This window comes from Rhinolophus ferrumequinum, chromosome 3 (genome assembly GCF_004115265.2).
Source record: "Rhinolophus ferrumequinum isolate MPI-CBG mRhiFer1 chromosome 3, mRhiFer1_v1.p, whole genome shotgun sequence".
Classification (NCBI taxonomy): domain Eukaryota; kingdom Metazoa; phylum Chordata; class Mammalia; order Chiroptera; family Rhinolophidae; genus Rhinolophus; species Rhinolophus ferrumequinum.
Window position 1 is genome coordinate 77,324,162 of NC_046286.1, and position 23,504 is coordinate 77,347,665.

Sequence of the window (23,504 nt, forward strand, 5' to 3'; positions counted from 1 at the left end):
GAAAAGCATATTCAGTTGCAGCTAAACAGTTATTGAGGTCCTACCAGGCCTGTGCCCACGTTGAACAAGATCTTATTTGGCACATTTGAATCAGGACAGTGTTTCTCAGTAACATGCCTCTGTGTAAACACACGTCCAATTAAGTGATCTCAAAGGTCCCCATGCATTGTCACTCTAGTAAACATCTAGATGGCAAAAGAGGCAGTGAGAGATAGGACACATTCCAAACTGTGACACCAATTAGGGAAAGGGAAGCATAAGAATAACGTCATGAAAGAGGGCTAGAAGTATAAAAAAGTGGAAAGACTAGGTGTAGCAACCTCCTCAAATCCATGGACAGGAGGCCAGGAACAGGAAAGCCAGTCTTGGTTTTACCCATCTTACTTCCTTGCACAGCTGCTCTTTCTTCTGCACAGGTCTCAGGAGCCCCGACCTGGATTGTGGGGTTGACTTAGGGAGCAGTTTCTTCAGAAATTGCAATATCAAGAGGTCAAAGAACTATATAAGTGAATGAAAAATTATTGTCCAGTGACTTGAGGGAAATTGCACCTCTTTATGTTCTTAACATAGCCAAAGATGAAAGTATAATATAATGTAATGTAAAGTTAATAAATTATAAAGCATAATCATATATTATGTAATTTAGTAAAGTTGGCCACCTCTCGTATGTGAAACAAAACCATTTAACTTTAAGAAACAATGACAGTTTGAATAAATGGCATGTACGTAGTGGAGCCAATAAGTTAGCCCAAATTAGTCTGGATCTAAAACTGATTTTAAACACTGGATTTTAAACACTGCTAGACAAAAACTCTGGGCTTCTGTCATAGTCCAGAAGATGACACATTAACATTTGTGGTTATAACAAATGTTTGATAAATGAATAATTGGATGAATACCTCAGAATAAAAGGAATCTCTCATTACCAGGAAGGTCAAAATCATGGTTTCCACATGACCTCATACAGATCCCTTGCCTATTCCAAACTTTGTGCTTCAGAACTTCAGATTGAAATACTGCAAAGATTAACTTATTCTCTTCAGAAGGAGCCTCTAGAACAAAAGGCGAAGCACATTTGTAGGAAATAGAAGTTACATGGATTAATTAAATTTTGTTTTACAAAGAAATCCTAAAGAGAGCATATTTCTTCAATTTTTGATAAAGGAGCAAATCAAAAGTGATAATGAGTCTGTACAAGTTGTAGTTCATAATAAGACAAATGTCATGGTAAAGAAAATGTTCATTGCAAAATGTTACCTAGATGGCAATTTGACAGTTGATTATATTTGACCAGAAGCTTTCAAAATTAATAGTAATCCTACAAATTTCTCCCTTGTGAAAAGGGATTCTCTTCAGGTATTTATTTTGTTTCCTGTTCATATTAAGAAAAAATGAAAAACGCATTTGAAACTAGTTGAGTTTTGAATAGTCAATTAAAACATTTTCCATGAAAATCTTTTTTAAACATCATTCTTGTATTTAGTTGAAAATGAAGGTTATATACATATGTTTAGAAAATGTAAAAGGAAAATAAATAAAGATTGTTTCTGGGCCATGCAGTTTAAATAAACAAGAAAATGAGTTATACATAATATTATTGAAAACTGACACATACACCAGGGCAATTATCAAACCAATGTGAATTATTAACCAGTGTGAATTATTCTGTTGCCATTTACTAACTGACTATGATAAATCCAATACTTTCTCATACATTCTACCATGTATTTCTCATCAGTCATATGAAAGAAGGTGTTATTTTTATTTTATACATGTAAAAAGGGATATAAATGGCATTTAAACCTACATCTTCCAACTCTACAACCTATGATGATTTCATGGCACCACACTCCTTTTTCTAAAGGCTAGAATTTTGTAAGAGAAGACATTGTTAATGATCAAAGAAAATACTTGTAACAGTTTTATTTTGAAATATTACATTGCATAGTTCAATGTTACCAGTTCTAATTTAACTAAACTCTAACTCATGTTTAGCACAGTGTCAGGAAGATGGTAAATATGAGTAAATGCGTATTACTTGTGGAAGTGACTTACAACTCTGTCTAGTGAATTGCATTCTGAATATGTCTACTTTGTGCAATGTCAGTGGTTATGCAACCAAGGGAAATGACATTGTCAGGCATATTTACAGTCTACCCTTGCTGCCCTGCTTCTTTTCCTCACTTTATGAGCTCTGTCTCTGTCAAACCCACTCCTGCACATTTGTCTTCTAATGTGTGAGGACAAGATGAGAAAGGGGAAACCAAAGCTGAAGAAGTATGTATGTGTAGCTTCTGACGTTTGGTGGATGTGATACCTAGAAGATAAAGAGAATGACTTGGCTACAGCTAATGGGCATGAGAGCTGAAGAAATAAGGGAAAGAAATCCTACAAAATGTCGCTGTGGATTATAAATTGGATCCTTTTATTGTTCTCTACAAATTACAAGTGAAGAATTGAGTTCGGGGGCACAGCCAGTTAGCTTAGTTGGTTATAGCACGGTGCTCTTAACAACAAGGTTGCCGGTTCAATCCCTACATGGGCCACTGTGAGCTGTGCCCTCCACAACTAGATTGAAACAACTACTTGACTTGGAGCTGATGGGTCCTGGAAAAACACACTTTAAAAAAAAAATTGGGTTGGATTTTCTTTTAACTGTTTCTTTGACCATGTTACAATTCAAACTGAATCTCATGCATTCTTCCTTATATTTTGGCCATAGCTACACTCTACCTCATGTATCTTTTCATTTAAAGCCAGTGGAGTGCTTATTTTTCTAGGTTTTCATTGCTATAGTGTTGTAAGTTTTCCAATTTAATTTCTGCAATTCTTCTCTATACACAACTTCTACTCACCTAATTCTGTTGACAAAGCTATAAAATGTTTAGACTTGGTTTGAAAAATTCTAGAAACTACTTCAGAATAAGAAATGATCGGAATGTAGAAAAGGATAAATTAAGAAAGAATTAGAGTCAAATAGCTGAAACGTAGAAATCAGGTCAGGTCAAAATACTCATATTTTGACTTTCTAATACAGAAAGTGGAGGATCAAAATTAATGCTTTGGAACTTAAGAGACAGTAGTAACAATGTTCTTTTGATCAATCTTTCTTCTGGTCTGATTGTATAGCCAAGGTTTGCTATCAGAATGCATAAAATAGTATAAAACAGTGATGCCCTTTAAAATGAATTTTTTTCACTGTTCATGAACATCTTTCTTGCCTGAACATTTTGAATGCTTCGCTATTTTCAAAATCAAATCCAATCAGGAAATTTGTACCATTCCATTTCCTTAATTGATGAAGACTTCCAAGTTAATAATAAAAGAGCAGCCCTTTATTCTCAATAAATTAATATAGATATCCCAGTCATAACCAGACTGGCCTTATTTCTGAAAGTTTACTTTCAATAGCCTATCCAGAGATTTTATTTTAGTATGACAGTGGAAATAGCAGAACTATTTTTTTAAAAAAATAAAGATGAGTTGTGATTGACAGAGGAGAAAATCTAATTACTTGCAAAGTATATTTTAAGGAACTAGAATTGAAAATAATGATATCTTAGTGACTGAAATGGACATATTGATACTTTAGAGCCGTGCTTTGCTGGACTACTTTATGCTTTGTTTTTCAGTGATGTTAAGTCTTTGGCTTGGAACTTAAAAACAGATGCATTAAACAATATTATGTGCTTATATGACTGTAGTAAAATAGTGGTTTAATCTGTCTGCCTATAAAACTCTTATATGAAATTGAGTGGATCATTAATTAATATGTTCAGTTCTCTTTTTCACATCCAGAACTCTGATAGTTAAGAATCTTCTATCTTCTTTTCCCTTTGCTATTCTTCGATGAAAGACAATAAATTACGATTGTTCTCCAGCTGCCAGTGACCTGCTCAGTTCCTCTAAGAACCCCGAAGCGTGAACTCTAATCGGAGTGAGCACACAGTCAAATCAAGACTGTTTTGACTCTGTTCTGCGAGATGTAGTCTCTCCTGGTCTGCCCATTCCGGGCACCAAGGAAGTGACGAAAACAACAGTCTTTGTGTTGGCAAATAACTCTGCCCTAGTGCAGGATGCTTAAGTATTTTTTAATTGTTTTAAATAAAAGAACAGAAATAGCTGCACAGAGAAAACAATTTAGCCAGCACAGTTAGGTATAAAATGAAAGGTTTTAGTACACCACCCTTCACACCACCATTAACTCTCTTCATTTTTGTTTCTGGTTCCTACCTATTTTAAGTACAGTCAAGGTTCTCTTGTATGTTCTTCCCCACATATCCACCACTGGATTCACCCTGCCAGACTTTTGTTTATGTATCAGCATATACCGGGGGTGCCAAAACGAATTATACAAGTAGACACTTTGGTCAGTGTTGATCAGCAGTAGTTCACCATAATCAGAAGTGTCTGGATGCTGATGGTAACCACTTAGAGCACTTCTTGTAATTGCAGAAGTCAAACATGACCTGTATTCATCTTTTGTTATTGGTATATATTGAGTATTACAATTTTAATACAGTTTTATTTTCTTAAAATGTGTATACATTTTTTTTGTCACCCTCTGTATATGGTGCACCTTGCATATTTTCTTAGATAGGTCTTAAGGATTTTTTTTTATATCAACACCTACTCTTCTAATTCTTTTTTAAAGACTGCAATATATACCACTGTGTGGATATGCCATATTGATATAAACAGTCCCTTAATACTGAGCTTTTTTTACTATTTCAAGTAAAGATCTAATGAATATCCTGGAAGATATATATTGACATACTTTTATAAGTATATCTGTAGGATAAGTATCTGGTAGTGGAATGGCTGGGCCAAAAAACATTTCTATTTAAAATTCTAATAAATTTATTGTTTTTCACAGAATGTCATCACTTTTCACTTCCACCAACACTCTTGTGAACACTTGGTATTATCAGATGTTTAACTTTTCCCAATCTGATAGATGAAAAATGATACCTCACTATTGTTTTACTTTACAGTTCTTTAATTATGATAATGTTGGGTGCTTTATTTTAATTTGGTAATTGACTATTTGTATGTATTTTATTGTGAACTGCCTATTCCTGTATTTTTCTCATGTTCTTTAAAAATGTGGAATACTTTGTACATTTGCCTATCATTTTAAATGTAGGTATTGCTAATCCTCTCTGAATCATAACAATTGGATTATATATATTGTTTATGCGAGGCTCATAAGATTCCTTAACTGTGACCAATTTTTTTAAGGTAATAAAGGAGAAAATGAGAGGAACGATAAGGGAAAAGAAAGAGAGGGAAAAAGGGAGCAAGCAGAGATGGGGAAGGGTACTACTACCTAATATGCTCTATTAATCCCTGTTTTGGCTGCCAATTTCTAGTAGAATGCAGTAGTTAATAGCATAATTTCTGGAATGAGACTTCTTGGATTTCAATTCCAACTCTACCATTTCTTAACCATGCAAATTTAGGAAACTTACTTAAATTCTCTAAGCTCCAATTTCCCCGTTTGTAAATTGGAGATGGTAATAGTACATACATGGTAAAAGTTGCTGTAAGGATTAAATAAAATAATCTAACAAAGCTGGCAAACAGTAAACATGGCACATACACACACTCAGCGACTACAGGTCGTTCCTATCAGTAAGTATTGGCCAGGCCAGACCAGGCAGAACTACGGCACCCCCTTCTTCCTGGTCCTTTCTCCATGTGCCTCCTTACTTGGGGACTCTGCCTTTTATTTATGTTTTGTATTTCTGTGGAGTGAATTTAAACAATTACCATGCATCTCCCAAGGGAACAAATAGTATGACATAATGAACGATTTCAAATATATTCAAGAAACAATCTGCTTTATTCAGTCAGAAGAAGTAAAAAGTGTTGTAGGAAACATAGAGTTTTATATCTTTCATTTTTCCAGTTCTACTATTCACTAGCAAATGATGTAGGAAAAGGAAGACAGATTCAATCTTACGATACATTTGTAGTTTATGTATAATATTTCTAAATGTATATTCTTAGCAGATTGGATCTTTATTTTCTTTCCCCTAAAACATTTTATAATTTTTACTCTTTATGTTGTTACATTCAAACACTGAATGGCTTAGTTATAATTACAATACAAACTAACATAAAGTTTTGACAATATTAAAAACTAGTAGAAAGAAACTGGAAAATTTACGTTTGTAATATTGCATTATATCTAGAAAGTGACATGTTTTAATCTTAAAGAAAGCATGCAAAAATAGAAAGAAAAAGCTTACATAAAGTTTATTTGAAGGCGATTTGTAAAATATTGTTTTCTCTATTTAAAAAAATGACAGCTTGGCAGAAATGTTCGAGAGGTTGTTCTTCCATTCCTTTTATTTGTATACCTGTCTCAAACAAATATTAATAAGTTTTGCTTACTGAAATTGGGAGATTCTGCTTAACAATCCTATTTGGGATTTTTAAAAAGTAATGTTCCATTTTGGTAATAATTTTTTTTAATGTGACATTAATGGTAGTGATGTCAAGAAGACATCATTACAAAATCAGTAAAGACTGATTCTTTTGAAGTTTTTCTTCATAGAAAATCATCAAATTAAGTCAGATAGAGATCAGATACCAAGAAGAAAACATAATTGTTCAATATGCTGAAGTATCAAATGGTCTTTATATTATGATCTGAGATATATTTATGGATAGATGCCAGTAAATTAAATGAATTAAATCAATGTCTTACTTTTTATTAATTGTATATTAAAATACCTTGAAATTGTATATCCAAATATAAGCTCAGTGACAATTTAAATCGAAGTGTTTCATCCTTTTTCTTGTTTGTTTTCTGTTCACAGAAAACGATGACCGTCTGAATGGCTTGAAAACCAAATCAGAAAATGCCCATGTTAGAAACGGTGATCTCCTGAGAGCTCTGAATGATACTTTGGGAAAGTTATCAGCAATTCCAAACGGTAAGCACTGAGGATACTGCAAACTGTGTCAGTTGACCTGAACTTTTAAAGAATGTTCTATCTGTTACCACTTGTCTAGCGTTACATTTATATTGTTGTCAGGACGTTAGATCCTGGTTCTCTTACGTATGAATTCTTCTTTGTGAGAATGAGAAACGACACCATACTTTACGCTATGATGTTCCTTCTCATTTGTTACCTTAGCTGACGTCTGTAGGACTACGTTACAAAAGAGGAAAATATAGCCATATTAGTATTGCATTGTTGTTCCATGTTTCAGCCATGGAAGTCTTAGGTTAGCAGAAAAGGATAAAATCATACAGACACTGTTTTCTAGATTGTTGATGTACTACCACGAAGTGGCAGTTTCTCACTGTACCTACAGCAGGCAAGAGCCAACTTTCTCAACACATATTTCTTGGCAAAGTTCAGTTCCTTAAATGTTTCAGCTTTCAAAAACATGAACAGTTGAACCACATCTTCAGTATCTTCCTACCTATTTCAAGTAGTTGAAGTTATTGCTTGGTATTAGTTCATGAAAGCACTATTCTTTTAGAGTGACTCATTTTGTATTTTTCATTATCATGACATAATAACAAATGTTGCTAACAATTATTGAGTGCTTACTCGGTATGCTTCAGCTAAGTATGTAGAATCCTCCTGCTAATCCTACCAGGTGAACCAGTTTTTATGCCCATGTTTACAGGTGACAATCTGAGCCATAGGATACGGAAGGCCATTGTTAAAAGTGGCATATGTGAGATTTGAACCCCACAGAGCCTGTGGTCTTCACCACTAATCTACACATACTAGTAGGCACCTCTATGTACAGTATATTATCTTTATACAAATGTGATCATGAAAACAAATGCATATATTTATACAACATAGGAAATATTCAAATCTTAAGGATGTTTAATTTTTGTCATTTAATAAACATAAATAACTTTCCAGATTTTCATATCACCTCTTCAATAGCAACTAAGAACGTACATAGAAAATTTCCAAAGCCGAAAGAAAATATAAATACACGAACACATGTCTAACATTGAAAAAAATGTTCTATCTTACCCTCAAATTGAAAGACATTAAAACCCCTTGGACGTGCAGATTAAATCTGAAGCCTATTTTTGATGAAGCTATATAACTCATGTGGATAAATTTCTGTCTTTAATGTGTTCAGCAGCAATCACAATATACCCTTCTACAATGGACATTTAGAATAATCACTTTGCTGTCTTAAGAGCTAATTGGGTATTCATAACAAAGGTCCCCGAGAAAATTTAATTTAGCTGAAAATTTACTTCGTTTGCTACAACTGAATGAGACAAAGTTCAGCCTTTCCCTTTGTACATGCAGCCTCACTTTGACAAGCATGGATTAAACCACTAACTCCAAACCTTTCGTTTTGTTTTTCGTACCCACTTCTGCTGACAGACACAGTCGCTAAACTGCAAGCCGTTAAGGACAAAGCAAGACAAGCCAACGACACAGCAAAAGACGTGCTGGCACAGATTAAAGATCTCCACCAGAACCTTGATGGCCTGAAGAAGAATTACAATCAACTAGCAGACAGTGTAGCCAAAACAAATGCTGTGGTAAAAGATCCTTCGAAAAACAGTAAGAGTCCCTTTTTCATTTTCATTATGTCATGTATTTCTTCACATTGTAAAAATACCCTAGACTCCTCCTGTCAGACTCAGAAGAGACCCTCATAGTGATGTGTTCTGTCTTCCTTGTTTCATGGACTGGACTCAGGAGTTGAGTGTCCTGTAGCTTCAGAACTAGAGTCCAAGTATCCCAGCTTTGCACCACTGCTTTTTCCATCCACGTTATGTCCAACCGAGAGGAAATTAGGACGTCTCAAAGTTAGCATGATATGCAATATTGTGATGCCAAATACTTTTCAATCCTTTATTATAATTGAAAATATAGTTATACTTGGGAAATTTTGTCCTCAAAGTTGGTGAAGTTTCATGGAACTTAGCAGTCAAGGAGCATACTTATTAGCAGTCCTGTTAGAACACGATATTAAACCGGTATTAACTAGAAATATGTTAAAATTCAAAAGTATTTATATTTTATTATTTAGATTCCACTTAGTTAACATTTTCAGGAAATTAAAGCATTTATCTAGTTTACCAAGAAGAATACGTCTTCACGTCTTTTGTATATTGCATTAAGTTGTACTGAGTTAGTAAGGATTTACTGAGAAATGTGAGAGAACTTAATATAATGATAATTTAAATGATTAAGTGTAGTCAATAAATATTAGGATTTTCTTTTCCATTCTGTCAAGTGAGAAAACATTATCTTAGTATGTGATTTCACCAAAGGAGATGCTTGATTATTTTTGTACTTGTCACTCTCATGAGACTAGCCCTCTTTATACACCAACATTTTCATTGAGTGTCAAAATGTTTGTAGATTACAATAGCAAAACCCCTGTTATGGACAGTATATGCTGTATAATTGAGTTGCTGTTTGGGGGAGCGGAGCCTGATTTTTCAGCACCCTACTCTCACATCAAATGCTAATGATGCTATGAAATGATAGCTGCTACTAGCATGACGCCTCGTGAGCAAGGAAGAGTATAAACACATATAACATGCACTTCAGACCTAGGGAGAAGGATTTATTCCTTGCCATTTCTTCAAGGGAGAAAAAGAGATGACACAATTGTTTTTACTTATGTAAGAGTCCAGATATAGCTTCTCCATGTAGTTCAAAGATTTCATCTGAATAAATGGTTCAAATGCATGCCAAATCACCTTTCTCCCTGAAAAATTAATGAAAATAAGTTTTAAAATAAGTATCATTGTCTCTTTTACTTACGTTGTAATTTAAGATATCAGCTTATTTAATTTCAAATTGATTCTCATCTCATAGTAGCCTTTTCTGTAATGTTTTTGATCCTATCCTCTGTGGAGATAGTTAATTATATATAATAATAATTAAACTGGGTCTATTTACTATCTATTATAAAGAAGTTTCTTTTAATATGGACAATGTCCTCTAAATGACACATTTTTGTGTACTTTTATTTGATAACACTAGTTTGACTTAAAATGAGTTGCATTTGTGATTAGTACCTATGATGGATAGTATCGGTTTTTTGATAGTCACTACTTTATAATATCTATAAAAAATATTTTCTCATGAATTTTCTAATTTCTTTTGTTTTACTTTCATATGAAATTACCTGCAGAAATCAGTATGTATATGTTTACTTACTTATCTTTTGGTAACCTTCATGCTTGATTGCCTATTGCGAAAAGCTTCAGCTTTGCATGTTACCATGTTTTAATATTGCTTTAAACATTATATAGCTATTCTTCCCAGTGTTACAGTATTAGTGCTAGATATATAAAAAGAATCTTTCTGTACAAAACGTTATTATGTGGATGTATTTGATATGCTTCTAGAGAATAGTATTTGGAAAAGCACATAATAAAATAAATAAAATGAAACCTTAACAAATGAGCATATAAAATATTCTCTCTTAAACATCCCATAGTTTAAATTCAAAGTAAAAAACAAAACTGCAAATTAAAAAATAACAATAATAAAATCCAATATATCAAAACCTGAGAAGGCTCTCCTCAGTAGAAAATGATGCAATTACATAACTAAATAAGTATTGAAATAATTTATACAATCAATTCTATAAGTTAGACAAATAAAATTAACTAAAAGAAAGAAGATGGAAAAAAACATTAATGAATTAGAAGACAGAAAAATAATAGACTTGAAAAATCCAAGAGGTGAATCTTTAGGACTATAAAGGTAAAAAAAAAAATTAGACGTTTGAAGCCTTTATCAAGAAAAATAAAGCACAAATAAGCTAAGTTCTCAAGGAGACATAACTAGATAAAAGAGGAACTTTTACACATAAAGGGATATTTGGAAAAACTCTATGCTAATAAACTTTAAAAATTAAAAGACATGGAAAATTTTCCTGAAAAACATTGTTATGAAAACCTATCTTCAGAAGTGATTTAAAAATCTATACAGTCAAATAATTATGGAAGAAAGCCAGAAGTTTTCAAAAACTATACAAGAAAGCATCAGACTCAATATCACAAATGATTTATTTTTAAACCTTCAAGAAGATAATTTCCATATGACTTAAACTGCTCTAGGAGATAGAGGAGAAAAAAGAAAGGGAATGAAGGAGCCTCCAGATTCCTTTTTGAAACATTTGATAGAAGTATCTGGGAGCTTTAGAAGAAAAGGATCTATTTATTATTCACCTAAGCCTAAGTAGTCTTTGCTTAGCACCTTTTTCTTTCTCATGAATCTAATCTAAATCATTTCCCCTCTATTCGAGAATAATTTGTAGAATATCAGAATAATATTAGAGAATTAAAGGAAGGGAAAAATGGACAAATGGTTTACTAAAAGAGTACAAAACAAAGGGATAACTGTGTTTATGTTGAATATCTATACAATTTTGTAACAAGAGCTTTGAGCCTAATAACCTCATTTCAGGAAGAAAACACTCAGTTCTTGATTTAGTAACTCTTTTACTTAAAGTTGATAAGAGACCTATGTTCTTTTTAAACATCACTAACAATATAACTCATAGTTATGAGCATGAGTTCAAAATACTTCAAAACCTAGTTTAAAAATAATAATTTCCTTCCTTTTGAGCACATTTGATTAATTCTTGAGGATTAGTTCTCAGAGGTGCAATGTCAGCCAGAGAGCAGATCAGTCATAGTCGAGCAGGACATATAACCTTAGACCTTTAGCAGTTTTACTTTTTCATCAGGCTCACAATGACAGAAAACAGAACAATACATGCTCAATCAGATAATAAATGATATCGTTTGGATAAGGCTGCCAGCATCCCAGAGATAGAATAATTGATTTTCCATGTGTCATTTGCCATCCTATGAAAAGCACATGTTGAAACTCTATGGATCAGTGATAACCTTCAATTATTTTAGCATTAAACCCCTTTTGAAATTATTAATATTCAACTTTTTTCCCCTACAAAAATGTCAGTTTAATATGGTTCAACATAATATAGAGAACAGGATAATCAACTATTCTTCAAAATGAAAATGAACCGCAGCATGAAAGATTTAATTAAAGTATAAAATAGGCCTTTAGTCGAAGGGTTGTTCAACACTGAAGAGTTTTCAGAAGATATTTTGATCGGTTCGCTATTTAAGATGTGCAAATAAAGACAGTGAGAAAAAGAAAGAAAACTAATTTTGTGTGAGAAGCCTGATTTAAATACAGGTCTGGCTTGGACACACTAAATGACATTTTAAAGACACTTTCATTTCCTTGATTCTATGACTAAAGTTCTATTCTGTAAAGGTTAGCTTTTTGGCAGAAGCTAGAAATTAAGCATTAAATTAAGTTTATAATATTCTCAACCGTCAATGTTAACTTTCACCTTCGTCACAAAGCCAATGTTGCCTCTTTTTCTCTAACATCTCCTCCTATGGCCTTCTTGAGCCCCAATTAAAATATTCCCATTTTCCATCACAAGCTGCTTCAACAGCCGTGGCCTTGCTTTTGTCATGTGGATAAGATGAAATTATTTCAATAATTTAGTTAAGCATGCTGCTATTTTCATTTCACTGTGTGTGTGTGTGTGTGTGTGTGTGTGTGTGGTATGTGCTAATCTTGTTCTATGCAGTTGCAGATGCAGATGCCACTGTGAAAAATCTCGAACAAGAAGCTGATCGACTGATAGATAAACTCAAACCCATCAAGGAACTTGAGGATAACCTGAAGAAAAACATCTCTGAGATAAAGGAACTGATAAATCAAGCCCGGAAACAAGCCAATTCTGTAAGCTGTTTTTATTTTCAGTATCAGTAACTAGTTGTAATTTTTGGTATTATTCCCAGAAGAAATGCCTTCTCCCAATGTATCCTGTCGAATGATCTCTCGTTCTTTGCCATTAATGTGAAGTTATTTTAGGGGGAAGTGGAGAATGGTAGGTTAAATTTTTTTCTTTTTAATAAATTTCAAAAGACATTTCTTGAGAAGAATGATCACCACTTACTGTTTTAGAGATTGAAATTCTGGTATATTTTATTATTGTTTGAATAGAGTAATACAAATAGCAAGAATGGAAACCTTACTTTGGTATATTAAAAAAGCATGGATGAGAGAGCCTTGCTCTTGATGAAACCAAAAAGAGCCAACCAGTAGGGTTGTAGCAGAAAAGAATGAACAAGATTATATGAAGTAAAAGCAAAGAGGAACCATTATATATATATATATATATATATATATATATATATATATATATATATATATATATATATGTAATTTTGTCTGAATATAAGCAATAACAAAAATTGTTTTGGTTACAAACAATTTTTTCAGTTTTTTTTCTTTTTTTAGAGTAAGGATAGGAGACACCTAGGTTATCTCAAAATTAGGCTCTTTACTAACTTGATTAGAAGACTATTAGGACAGAAGCAAAACTTTCTAGAAAGTAGCATCCTAACGAACCAGGACAGAATTGTTAAGTGCCAATTTGAAACTTAAGCTGGCCGAGTAAAGTCATCTCGTAATGCCTTTAGAAATAGAAGGAAAAAGTAATAATTTTCATGTTGTCATGTTTAAACTCAAATCTTTTTAAATACCTGAGTCTTCCTTCTCAAAAATTATGTTTTCCCAACAACTATGGAGCTAGAATGACCAGAAAGGAAATTTCTTAATCCGTCAATTTATATTTATTTAGTAGTGGCCAAGAATATTATGCTGAGTGACAATTTATAATATATATATGTAATATATATATATAACATATCATATGTGATATATAGATATATATTATAAATATAATATAATATAGTATAATATAATATAATGCAATATAATATATATCTTCTAAAGAAAACTATCACAGTAAGTTCAAGGTATACTTTGAAAAGGAATTCATGATTGACTGAAGACAAACTCAGAAAATGACAAAAAGATTAGTGAAGATGATGTACATAAGTTCAAATAAAAGAAGCAGAGAGGGTTGAGAAGCCATATGAGCTACAATATTGAGCTATGATAGGAAAACCATGTAGGCAGTCTGACGACCGGTGATTATTGTATATGTGAAGCACAAGGTCACATGTGAAAAACAAATCACATGTCACTCCAAGGTTTGGAGTTTTGTCTAAGATTTAGCCAATGTAGAAAAAGTGTCTCCTATGTTCAAGGCTACTTGTGAGGTGCACAAAGATGAATGACAAACTCGCAAAGTTTATAATGTAGTAGAAGAAATAAGATATGTACACCAAAAAAAGGTAATGGAGAATATTATGCTACATTGTATGAGCAATGGGAAGTGATATAAATTCTGAAAGGAAAGATTACCTCCAGTAGGGATCGGAAGATTTCCTGAAATGAGGGATTTGAGCTACACCGCCTTGAAGTAGGAAAGTGTTGGACATGGGGGGTGGGGGTGCCGGGGAGGGAGGGGGAGAAAAGACAACATTCTGAGAAGAGGAAATAGCTTGAGCCAAGGCAGAGAGAGAGAAGATAGTTTCAGGGTCATTTCATGAAAGAACAATCTAGTTTCCCAAGATTATTGGTAAAATGAACATTAAACTGGAAAAGTCAATGGAGGCCAAGTCTTGTCAGACCCGGAATGGTAAGTTAAGCAGTTGCCTTTAGCTGCAGTTGTACCTGAAATAAACCTTATGGGTGAGGAGAAGCTGAAAGTTCTTGACCATTAAATGTAGGATAATCAGAGCTGAGCTTTTTGAATATGAATCTGGAAGTAGTTTGTGGGATAGATGAGAAAACTAGAAAGAAGGAAGCAAATTTAGTAAGAGACCCAACTGTGGCAGTGGCAGGAGAACGGAACAGATTGACATACCACTCATATGCTTTGCAATATTACTTTTGAAGAAGGAACAGTAGTAAATATTCTATTGTGAATCACATACTTAGCCACATTCTCTGGCAGTTAATTGCCAAGTGGTAAAATATGGATATATTTATGTCTTCAGTATAAAGAAATTTTAAAACATTTATCAGTTATGAGAGCTGTCCCATCCCACCCCCTCGGGAAAAGATAAAATTCTGGTATGTAAATATATAAAACCTATCTCAAAACAGAAAATGAAAGACAGGTATAAAAGTAATGCTAGAAAAAGTGACCATTGTCCATGCCTCTTAAGGACATTTTCAGTCACTTTTGGGAATAAAAGTTACAAAAAAGCACCTTACTTTTTATAAGATGTTGGAAATATGTAAGCAGTCTTTTTTTTTTTTTCCAAAGGAGTTTTGTTCTAATCCGACATGACATTTGGATGATTTATAAACATATTTGTAATCTGGCATAAGTGTCTGGATATGGCCCGAACACACATTCAATGTGACCAAGAAATTAAAGACGTTTATTTTAAAGTACCTCTTTATGGTTTGTTGACTTTGAAATTGAGTGGCTGGTATTCTTTTTAAATGAATGACCTATTTTTAGTGGATAAAAAATGCAGTGAAAATTCAATAGATACAATAATGGGATCCTCAGTAATGTTTAACTGAGTTCACAATGATAAATTGGTAAATAATGTTTATGAGAAATGCCTTAAAGATATCTAATGCTTAGTGATTTTTGTTTAGAAGTCATCTAAGGATTCACATTAGAAATAACAGTAGTTGATCAAACCAAATATCTTAAGAAGGTGTTTGTGTTTCAGAAATTTCTCCCCCCTTATGCGGGATATATCCTAGAGCTTTCCTCTAGAGAAATTTATAAATGCTATACTTATATTTCCCCATTTTAAGTTAGTTACAATAGCAATAATTTTAAATAAAAACACAAATTTTTTAAATGGAGAAATTTGTAGCTGTGGACTGGTTACCAACTGCTTGGGCTGCCTGAATTGTTCAGGTATTGAGCGTATGTTCAAAACCATAAAACAGATAACAGAAAATACAGAGGATTTAGTATATAAATGTATAAGAGTTGACCAATAGGTTACTTTACAAGATTAATCGCTGGCATATTGGGTATTACAGCATCATTTTGTTCAGAGAACCATATTTTTTAGATACATAAAGTGTTCTATAAAGCAGATTGATTGTAACTCCTAGTGACGTTAAATACCCTTAGCTGTAAAACAGCTACCTTCTTAGACTTTTAATTCTCAAATGGAGTTGCATCAGTTCAGTTAGGCCTTGGTACCGGTGCTGTCTTCTACACTTCGGCCACCCTCTTTTCAGTACACCAATCGTATAATCGCCTATCATTTCTGTCAGACATACTTAAGCAAGGGCAGAAACTCATCATGTGAGCAAACGGTCGTGATTCCACCCATATTCAATCTTTTCTTCTCTTAACAGTAACCGAGGAGGATTATAATATCGTGTTTTTTAAACAAAAGTAAGTTATTTGTGATTAAACTAGCCATAAGATGGCTCTGTGGCCAAGCCTATAAAGCATATATGAAATAACGATAAAACAAACTACACACATATTTACTTTTGACTACTAATCCAGCCCCACTAGAAATGTGGATATGATTCCTCCCAGAAATTGCTCAATCTGTTCTGCTCATGAATTCCAGTCAGACCATGATCTCTTCTTTTTGATCTTTTGATGTCAATGGGCTTAGAGCCTGCCTCAGATAGTGAATTTGCTCAGTGCCAAGGTCTTCTCTGATGATGGTTTTGGTTCATTTGCTGCAAATTCCTAAAAACTCACTATATCCCACACCTTTTCCTAAACATTAAAACACCTGAAGACTGTACTTCCCCTACCTGCCCTCTACTATAGCCTCTTGCTCTTGCTTTCCTTTATCCTTTTTATCTCTAAGCCCTTGGGTAACCCTCTGTACAGCTTCTCATCTACCATGTAACATCCTCTGACAACGTCCACTGCACATCTGTTTTATAGTGTTAACATCCAGAAGAAGAGTTGTACGTTTCCTGCTTCTATTTTTCGGCAATTCATTTCTAGCAACTTTATGTAGAAGGGAAATTCCCTCATTTGTAGAACAAAGAACTAACTACCGAAATGAAAAACCATACAACCAGAAAGATTATGTGCTCCAGGACACAGAGCAAACACTCTGGGGACCAGAGTGGACCCAAGTGCTCTGCCCCTCAATTAGCAGACTGGGCCCCACCTTTACAGGGAAGACAAGCACTGGGGCAGCTGTCTAAGCAAAAGGCTTCCTAGATTATTCCAGCCCCAGGCCGCTGCACAGAACTCCACTGGGGTGAGCCCCTGTTTCTTTCGAGCACACTATTTCCTCCACTTGAAGACGTAATTTGGATAGCAAATTAGCTGAAGAAACAGTATATAAACACATGACGTATGCAGAGTCTATAGTAGAGTCAACGGATCTGCTGTGTCCCCAGAGGTTCTCAAACGTATATTAATTTGCATATTTGTCACAACCAAAACTCCTTCTTTAGCTTTCTCTTTGAAACCCAATCGATATTGAATCCAGCACCTTCTCAATGTAGTCTACACCACCCTTGGAGAGGAGTTCCATTGCATCCAACACCCCTACGCTAATTAGACGTGTCACCATAATATAGAGAATGGTTTAATGTCCTAGGCTACCTTGTTTAGAGTCTGCACAGCCCTTTTCATGGGGATAACAATAATGCTAGGTGGTTTTCTTCCAATTGTAAAAACTATATGAGTAGCACAAAGTGCTAGAAGGGACGAGAAAATGGAAATTCACTGCTAGTGAGGGCCAAAAGTCTTCCTGAAGCTGGGAATTTGAATCAGTGACAAGAAGTTTCACATCTTCCCTCCAACTCCGCCTGCTACTTTGAGCACTTTCACTAACGAAGTAGCAGTTTCTCTCTGAACCTAAGCAACTGCGTTGCTGTCCTGAAAGTGCCCCTTTGAAGCTGCACCTGAACTGAAGGAAATTAAATCAAATAATCAGCTAGCGTTATCTGTGATTAAAGAAAGGCTCCCTAAATGGAAGTGAAAATTGGTGTGAACAGTGCCAGTTCTATTCACATAGGAATTCCTTTCCTAGCAATTTATAGTAATTTTTAAGTACTAGTCCAAAGAAAAAGGAGTTGTTAAATACATTAGTAGTGATAGCCATTGGAAATGATTTCTGTTTCATTTCCTGGAAACTTAATAAAAAGGTATAATTTGTTCTGAAATGTATGTCCTGAGTAGAATGATTAATATTCTTCTTATTGTTAGAACATCTAGAATAAAATCTATTTGGCCTCTTTCAACTGTAAGAACATGGGAGGGCAGGTAATTTCCTCTTGAAAACTAAAAGAAAAATGGTTTCCTACCTGAAGTGATACCAAAGTCGCTGAAATTTGAATGGTAAAATTTTATTAAATGACCTTAATAAAGATCATTACCATTTAGCTTCATGTAAAATCACCGTTTGCTAATGTTCCCATGTTCATAAAGGATAAGGTATGAAGGTAAGAATTTGTTAGTTGCACGCTTCAAAAACTCGTGGTGAGCTAACAAGATATGGGACTTGGAACAGCTTATTGTCAAAATGCTACTCTTCTCTGACCTCATTAATGAATATAAGAGTGTCTGCATATGGGCATTTAATGATACTGCTTGATGGTAGAAAAATAACTTCAAAGAAGAGATAATCATGACTCTGTGGTTGTTTTGGAGCTATTTAAACTTTCTGAGAGATTTAGTCTGGGCTCTTTGTACCTTGTTTTTCTCGAAGATCAAAGTATCTGTGTCCTCGGGAGGTGACTGCATTCGAACATACAAGCCAGAAATCAAGAAAGGAAGCTACAATAATATTATTGTCAATGTAAAGACACCTGTTGCTGACAACCTCCTTTTTTACCTTGGAAGTGCCAAATTTGTAAGTCTAATATTCAGCTTTTCTTGGCTTACCGTGTCAGAGATTAATCCTGGTAGTATGGAAAATGTATAGAATCCAATAACATGATCCCAAAATTGTGTAATGTAGCCTTTCAGATTTGAAAACCTCTGAATATTACCTCGCAAAATTCTAAAGTGCCAAATTAAGTTAGAAGACAAATGAAATGAAAACTCTTTTACAGTACTTAGGTACATCTGCTTTCATTTGTGAGTATACTAGCATTGATTTTGAATTAGATTTCCATATCCAGCTATTTAAGAAGAAAGATTAATAGCAATAAAGCCTTTTCTTTTTTTTCACTTTTCTCTGAGAAATTACAATGAACTTTCACATTAAATGAAAATGGCGAATTGTGTACCAATGTTTTACCAATGAAAATTCTTCTTCTAATACATGTTGAATTTATGACTCAAAGAAATTGTATTTACAAAAGCCCACGCAAAATGTTCTAATTCCTTTCATTTGAACCATTTGACTTTACATGCATTGGTACCTTCCAAAATCAATAAGACTTTTCTACAGACCATTCATCGCATAAGTCATTACTTGGAATGACTTGTCTCAAAATGAGTCCTAATTAGAGTTGGTTAAAATAACACATATGCCTCAGCAGTATTTTTGTTGCCTTAAAGACACAATAATAAAATATTATTTAATCATACATAATAATAGATCAATTATTTTGGAATTTTTATCATGAGGCTTCTGATTATTTCTGTAAATGATTATCTGTAAATAGCACCTGTTGAAAATGACTCTTCTGGCCTTCTCTTTCTGGGTGCTTTATGTCTGATATGTATTGTTTTTGTGTTTCTCTGAACTAGGTTGACTTTCTGGCTATAGAAATGCGTAAAGGCAAAGTAAGCTTCCTCTGGGATGTTGGATCTGGAGTCGGTCGTGTAGAGTATCCAGATTTGACTATTGATGACTCATACTGGTACCGTATTGAAGCATCAAGGTAACTAATTCAATAAAGATTAAGATAATTAAATGACAGAACTTCGAAGTAGTTTACCAGTTTATAAGAAAACTCCCGTTTCTGTTTCAAGAAGGTAGCTATGTATGTATACAAATTTTATCATATGTATACAAGGTCTGACAATTAAGTTTGCGAACTTGTTGCAACAATGTTGCTAACCTTTTTTTGATATCAGAGGGATTATTCATTATGAATTTGTACCAACTGGACAAACAGTTAACCAGGTTTACTCTTTGGAAGTGCTGAAAGGCTGTGTGAAAAAGTTAGATGACCTGAACTTTTCACCAACAATTCTTGCATCACGATAATCCATGGCAAGGCAGTAAACAAATAACTGGCTAAACACCCTCCTTACTCATCTGCTCTGGCCCCCAATGACTTCTTTCTTTACCTAAGGATAGCGGAAATATTGAAAGGAAGATATTTGGTGACATTCAGGACATCAAGGGTAATACGACAACAGCTCTGATGGCCATTCCAGAAAAAGAGTTCCAAAATTGTTTTGAAGCATGAACTAGGCACTGGCATTGGTGCTTAGCTTCCCAAGGGGTGTATTTTGAGGGCGACAGTAGTGATATTCAGCAATGAGGCATGTAGCACTTTTTCTAGGATGAGTTCGCGAACTTAATTGTCAGACCTCATATGTATAAATATGTGCGAATGGGTATCTTTGTAGTCCCTGTTAGGAACTGACAAACTTTCAAGGTATTGACCAGAGCGACCAGTTTATTTTAGACCCCTCTTCTGGCTGTTCTATAGGAATTCTGAGGTTCAGTGCTTTCAGTCATACCACCACACCTGCAGAAGTGCTGCGACTCAGCCTTATTCAGCACAAGCCAGAGCCTAAGAACTGCCGTAGGTACCTGCCGTTGGCGTGCACAGTTCCTCTTCTAGTCTACGTAGCAATCTTGCCTACAGGCATGTCTGAATGATGGCACAAATAAATATATGTCAGGTCCACACTACTAAAAGGGGGAAATAACATGAAATTGATTAATTCTATCTTTGAAGCTTTAATTCAATTAACTTCTAGCAGTACACGGATTATTTAAAGATCCCATTCCTATCCTCGCTACTTTCCCCTCATTTTCTCTTCTTTTCCTAAGTCTTAACTCTGTACTACACCTAGGGCATCTAACAGTTCCGAGGTATTTATTGTTAAGGGCCTAGAGCTAGAGATGAAGTTGATCAACAATCTGGTAATTATTGAATCCAGGTGAAGGGTCCATAGCATTTCATTTTGTGTTTGTATTTGTTTAAATTTTTCCATCATAAAAGGTTTAAAAGAAAACTTAATGAGAAACAACATCTTTGGTTCCTTTGTAAGATCTTCAGTAAAAGTGTGTGTGTGTGTGTGTGTGTGTGTGTGTGTGTGTGTGTGTATGAGAGACAGACAGACAGATAGACAGAGAGACAGACGGACAAAATATGCTTCCCTGTTGGAGGGCTGGGCCAGAGGATTAAGTATTTTAAGGACTTCAGAATACTTATACTTATGAAGTACAGTTATTTTATCAGAAGAGACATATTCTGTTAAAGAAGAATTTTATTTGACAAATTCATTCTGTTGTTTCCATGTATTTCAATTAATACTGAATCCTCAAAGATTAAAAGATTGCCAAAATGAGATAGCAGAGAAATATGACACTAAAGTTTGTTATGACTGCTTGTCTCAGAAACGAGATCAGATTTTCATATTTAACAATTCATGGAAATCAATCACTTAAAAAAAGAAAATGCAATACAATAATGTTAGCTTTCAAAATCATATTAATTAAATTTAAAAGTGAAATTCTTGTACACAATTTGTATACGCAGCTCTGAAGACTAGCGATTAATTATACAATATACAAGAAGATGGTATGCCAAACAATAAAAGATGCACAATTGCAGAAAGACTACTTGAGCAAATCTGGATTCAAGATATAATAAGGGATTTTAGGAGAAATTATACAGTTTGTAATGTAGAAAGGTGGATTACTCAGGGTTCACTTGCTGAACTAAATTCAACGAAATGCTCAACGAAGTAATATAAACTTGTTTAAATAGTATGTGTTGGTAAATAGTAAATTGTTTTGTAAAGCAATAGGAAAAAACCTTTTTATTTAATAATACCAATTCCATCACCTAATTGCTGCTGTGTCATTTCATATCAATGGACACACGCAGAATCAGGATATGTTTCTCACCGGCCCTGAATCTGACAGTAAACATCCAGCAAAGATCAGACTCTGGGTTTTGATTTACAATTTAATGAATCTGGAAGTTTTGAAGCTAAGCACCCAGTTATCTCTTAAATATTCCAAAACAAGTCTCTACATTTTCATACCTTTTCAGTCTGAAGTTACAGCCGTGTGATATATATTCCATTTTCTGTATTTTTTTTTCACTTCCTTTTAATATGTACCCTGGAAGAACTGGGAGAAATGGAAGTATTTCTGTGAGGGCCCTGGATGGACCCAAAGCCAGCATTATACCCAGTACATACCACTCAGCATCTCCGCCAGGATACACGATTCTAGATGTGGATGCAAATGCAATGCTGTTCGTTGGTGGCTTGACTGGGAAATTGAAGGTAATGTGTTCTTCCCGATCCCATTTATTTCATTTTTGTGGACAACTCCTTACATGATTACCTTTGGGGAAGGCCCGATAAAGCTCTGCAAAAATTGACCACTCTTTACTTACTTTGTGTTTATGAACACAGGAATTTATTTTGAGGAAGAATTTTCTTCTTTGAGTATTCAGTGTTGGAAACACAATATTTTTAAGCCTATGGGTATTTACTTAAACAGTTGTTCTGCCCTAATCTGTGGCAGCAATTTTTATATATATATATATATATATATATATATATATATATTCTTGTTTTAGTTGCCTCAAGAACAAAGTGTTTTTTAAATATACTCCATTTTCTGAATCAATGTATGATTTATTGATATGAAGTGCTATAAAGTTCAAATTCACATCTAATTAAAATATTTATGAATACCTTGGGAAATATCACAGGAATTGTAAGTTTTCAAATCATGATCCGATTTTCAAAGTTTTCAAGTTACTCTTCTCATTCTTATCGAGTAATGCGCTTAATATTCATAATCGCTTCATGACAGGTCCTTGTGCATTGCAAATTGCAAAATGCCTGCATTTTAAAGGAGTTTGTGCTGATTAAATGGGATTTAGGTGTTGGAAAACGACCTGTGGGTGAGATGTAAAAGCACAACCAAATATAATGGATAATCCTGGGCTTGTCAGAATCATCCTGGGATGAGATTAGTCAGAAAATGTGAAAAGTCAGGGTGACCTCAGATTTATGAGAACTCAGCCTTCATCTGGAGTGAGGTTGTTTTATTGGCTCTGTGTGCGAGATGTGATCTGAAAGGATTGTAATTGGTTCCCCAACTCCACACTAAAACCATCCTCGTTTCTTAGAACCGCATATAAATGCATATGCCACATAGAGATATATAGTCATATTGCCACCTTTTGCTCCTCTCAAGAAAGATAAATACAGGGGTAGTGCAGAGCAGTACAAAAGCCAAGAATTTTGAAATCAAATTCAGGTTGGATTCTCTGCTGTTTCACTTACTAAAATATGACCTTAGGCAAGTCACTTAACCCCTTGGGCTTCAGTTGTCTCAACTAGAAAAGGAAGATGAGAATATTTACATTGCCTGCATATCAATAATAAACTTTCATAGCACTGATATAGACATTATTATGCACTCTGTAATGTTCTAACTAATTTAAATGAATTAA

At 34.2% G+C, this 23,504-nt stretch overlaps 1 protein-coding gene across 2 annotated transcripts in view; it reads left to right on the forward strand.

Moving 5' to 3' along the window:
* Window positions 1–23,504, forward strand: part of LAMA2 (laminin subunit alpha 2) — a 527,500-nt gene that overhangs the window by 449,177 nt on the left and 54,819 nt on the right. For both annotated transcript variants that reach the window (XM_033102537.1, XM_033102538.1), the window contains exons 42-48: window positions 6,828–6,944; window positions 8,382–8,564; window positions 10,153–10,158; window positions 12,601–12,755; window positions 18,602–18,745; window positions 19,591–19,724; window positions 22,161–22,320. In XM_033102537.1, coding sequence (XP_032958428.1) covers window positions 6,828–6,944; window positions 8,382–8,564; window positions 10,153–10,158; window positions 12,601–12,755; window positions 18,602–18,745; window positions 19,591–19,724; window positions 22,161–22,320 — 899 coding nt within the window. The remainder of the gene's footprint in view (window positions 1–6,827; window positions 6,945–8,381; window positions 8,565–10,152; window positions 10,159–12,600; window positions 12,756–18,601; window positions 18,746–19,590; window positions 19,725–22,160; window positions 22,321–23,504) is intronic.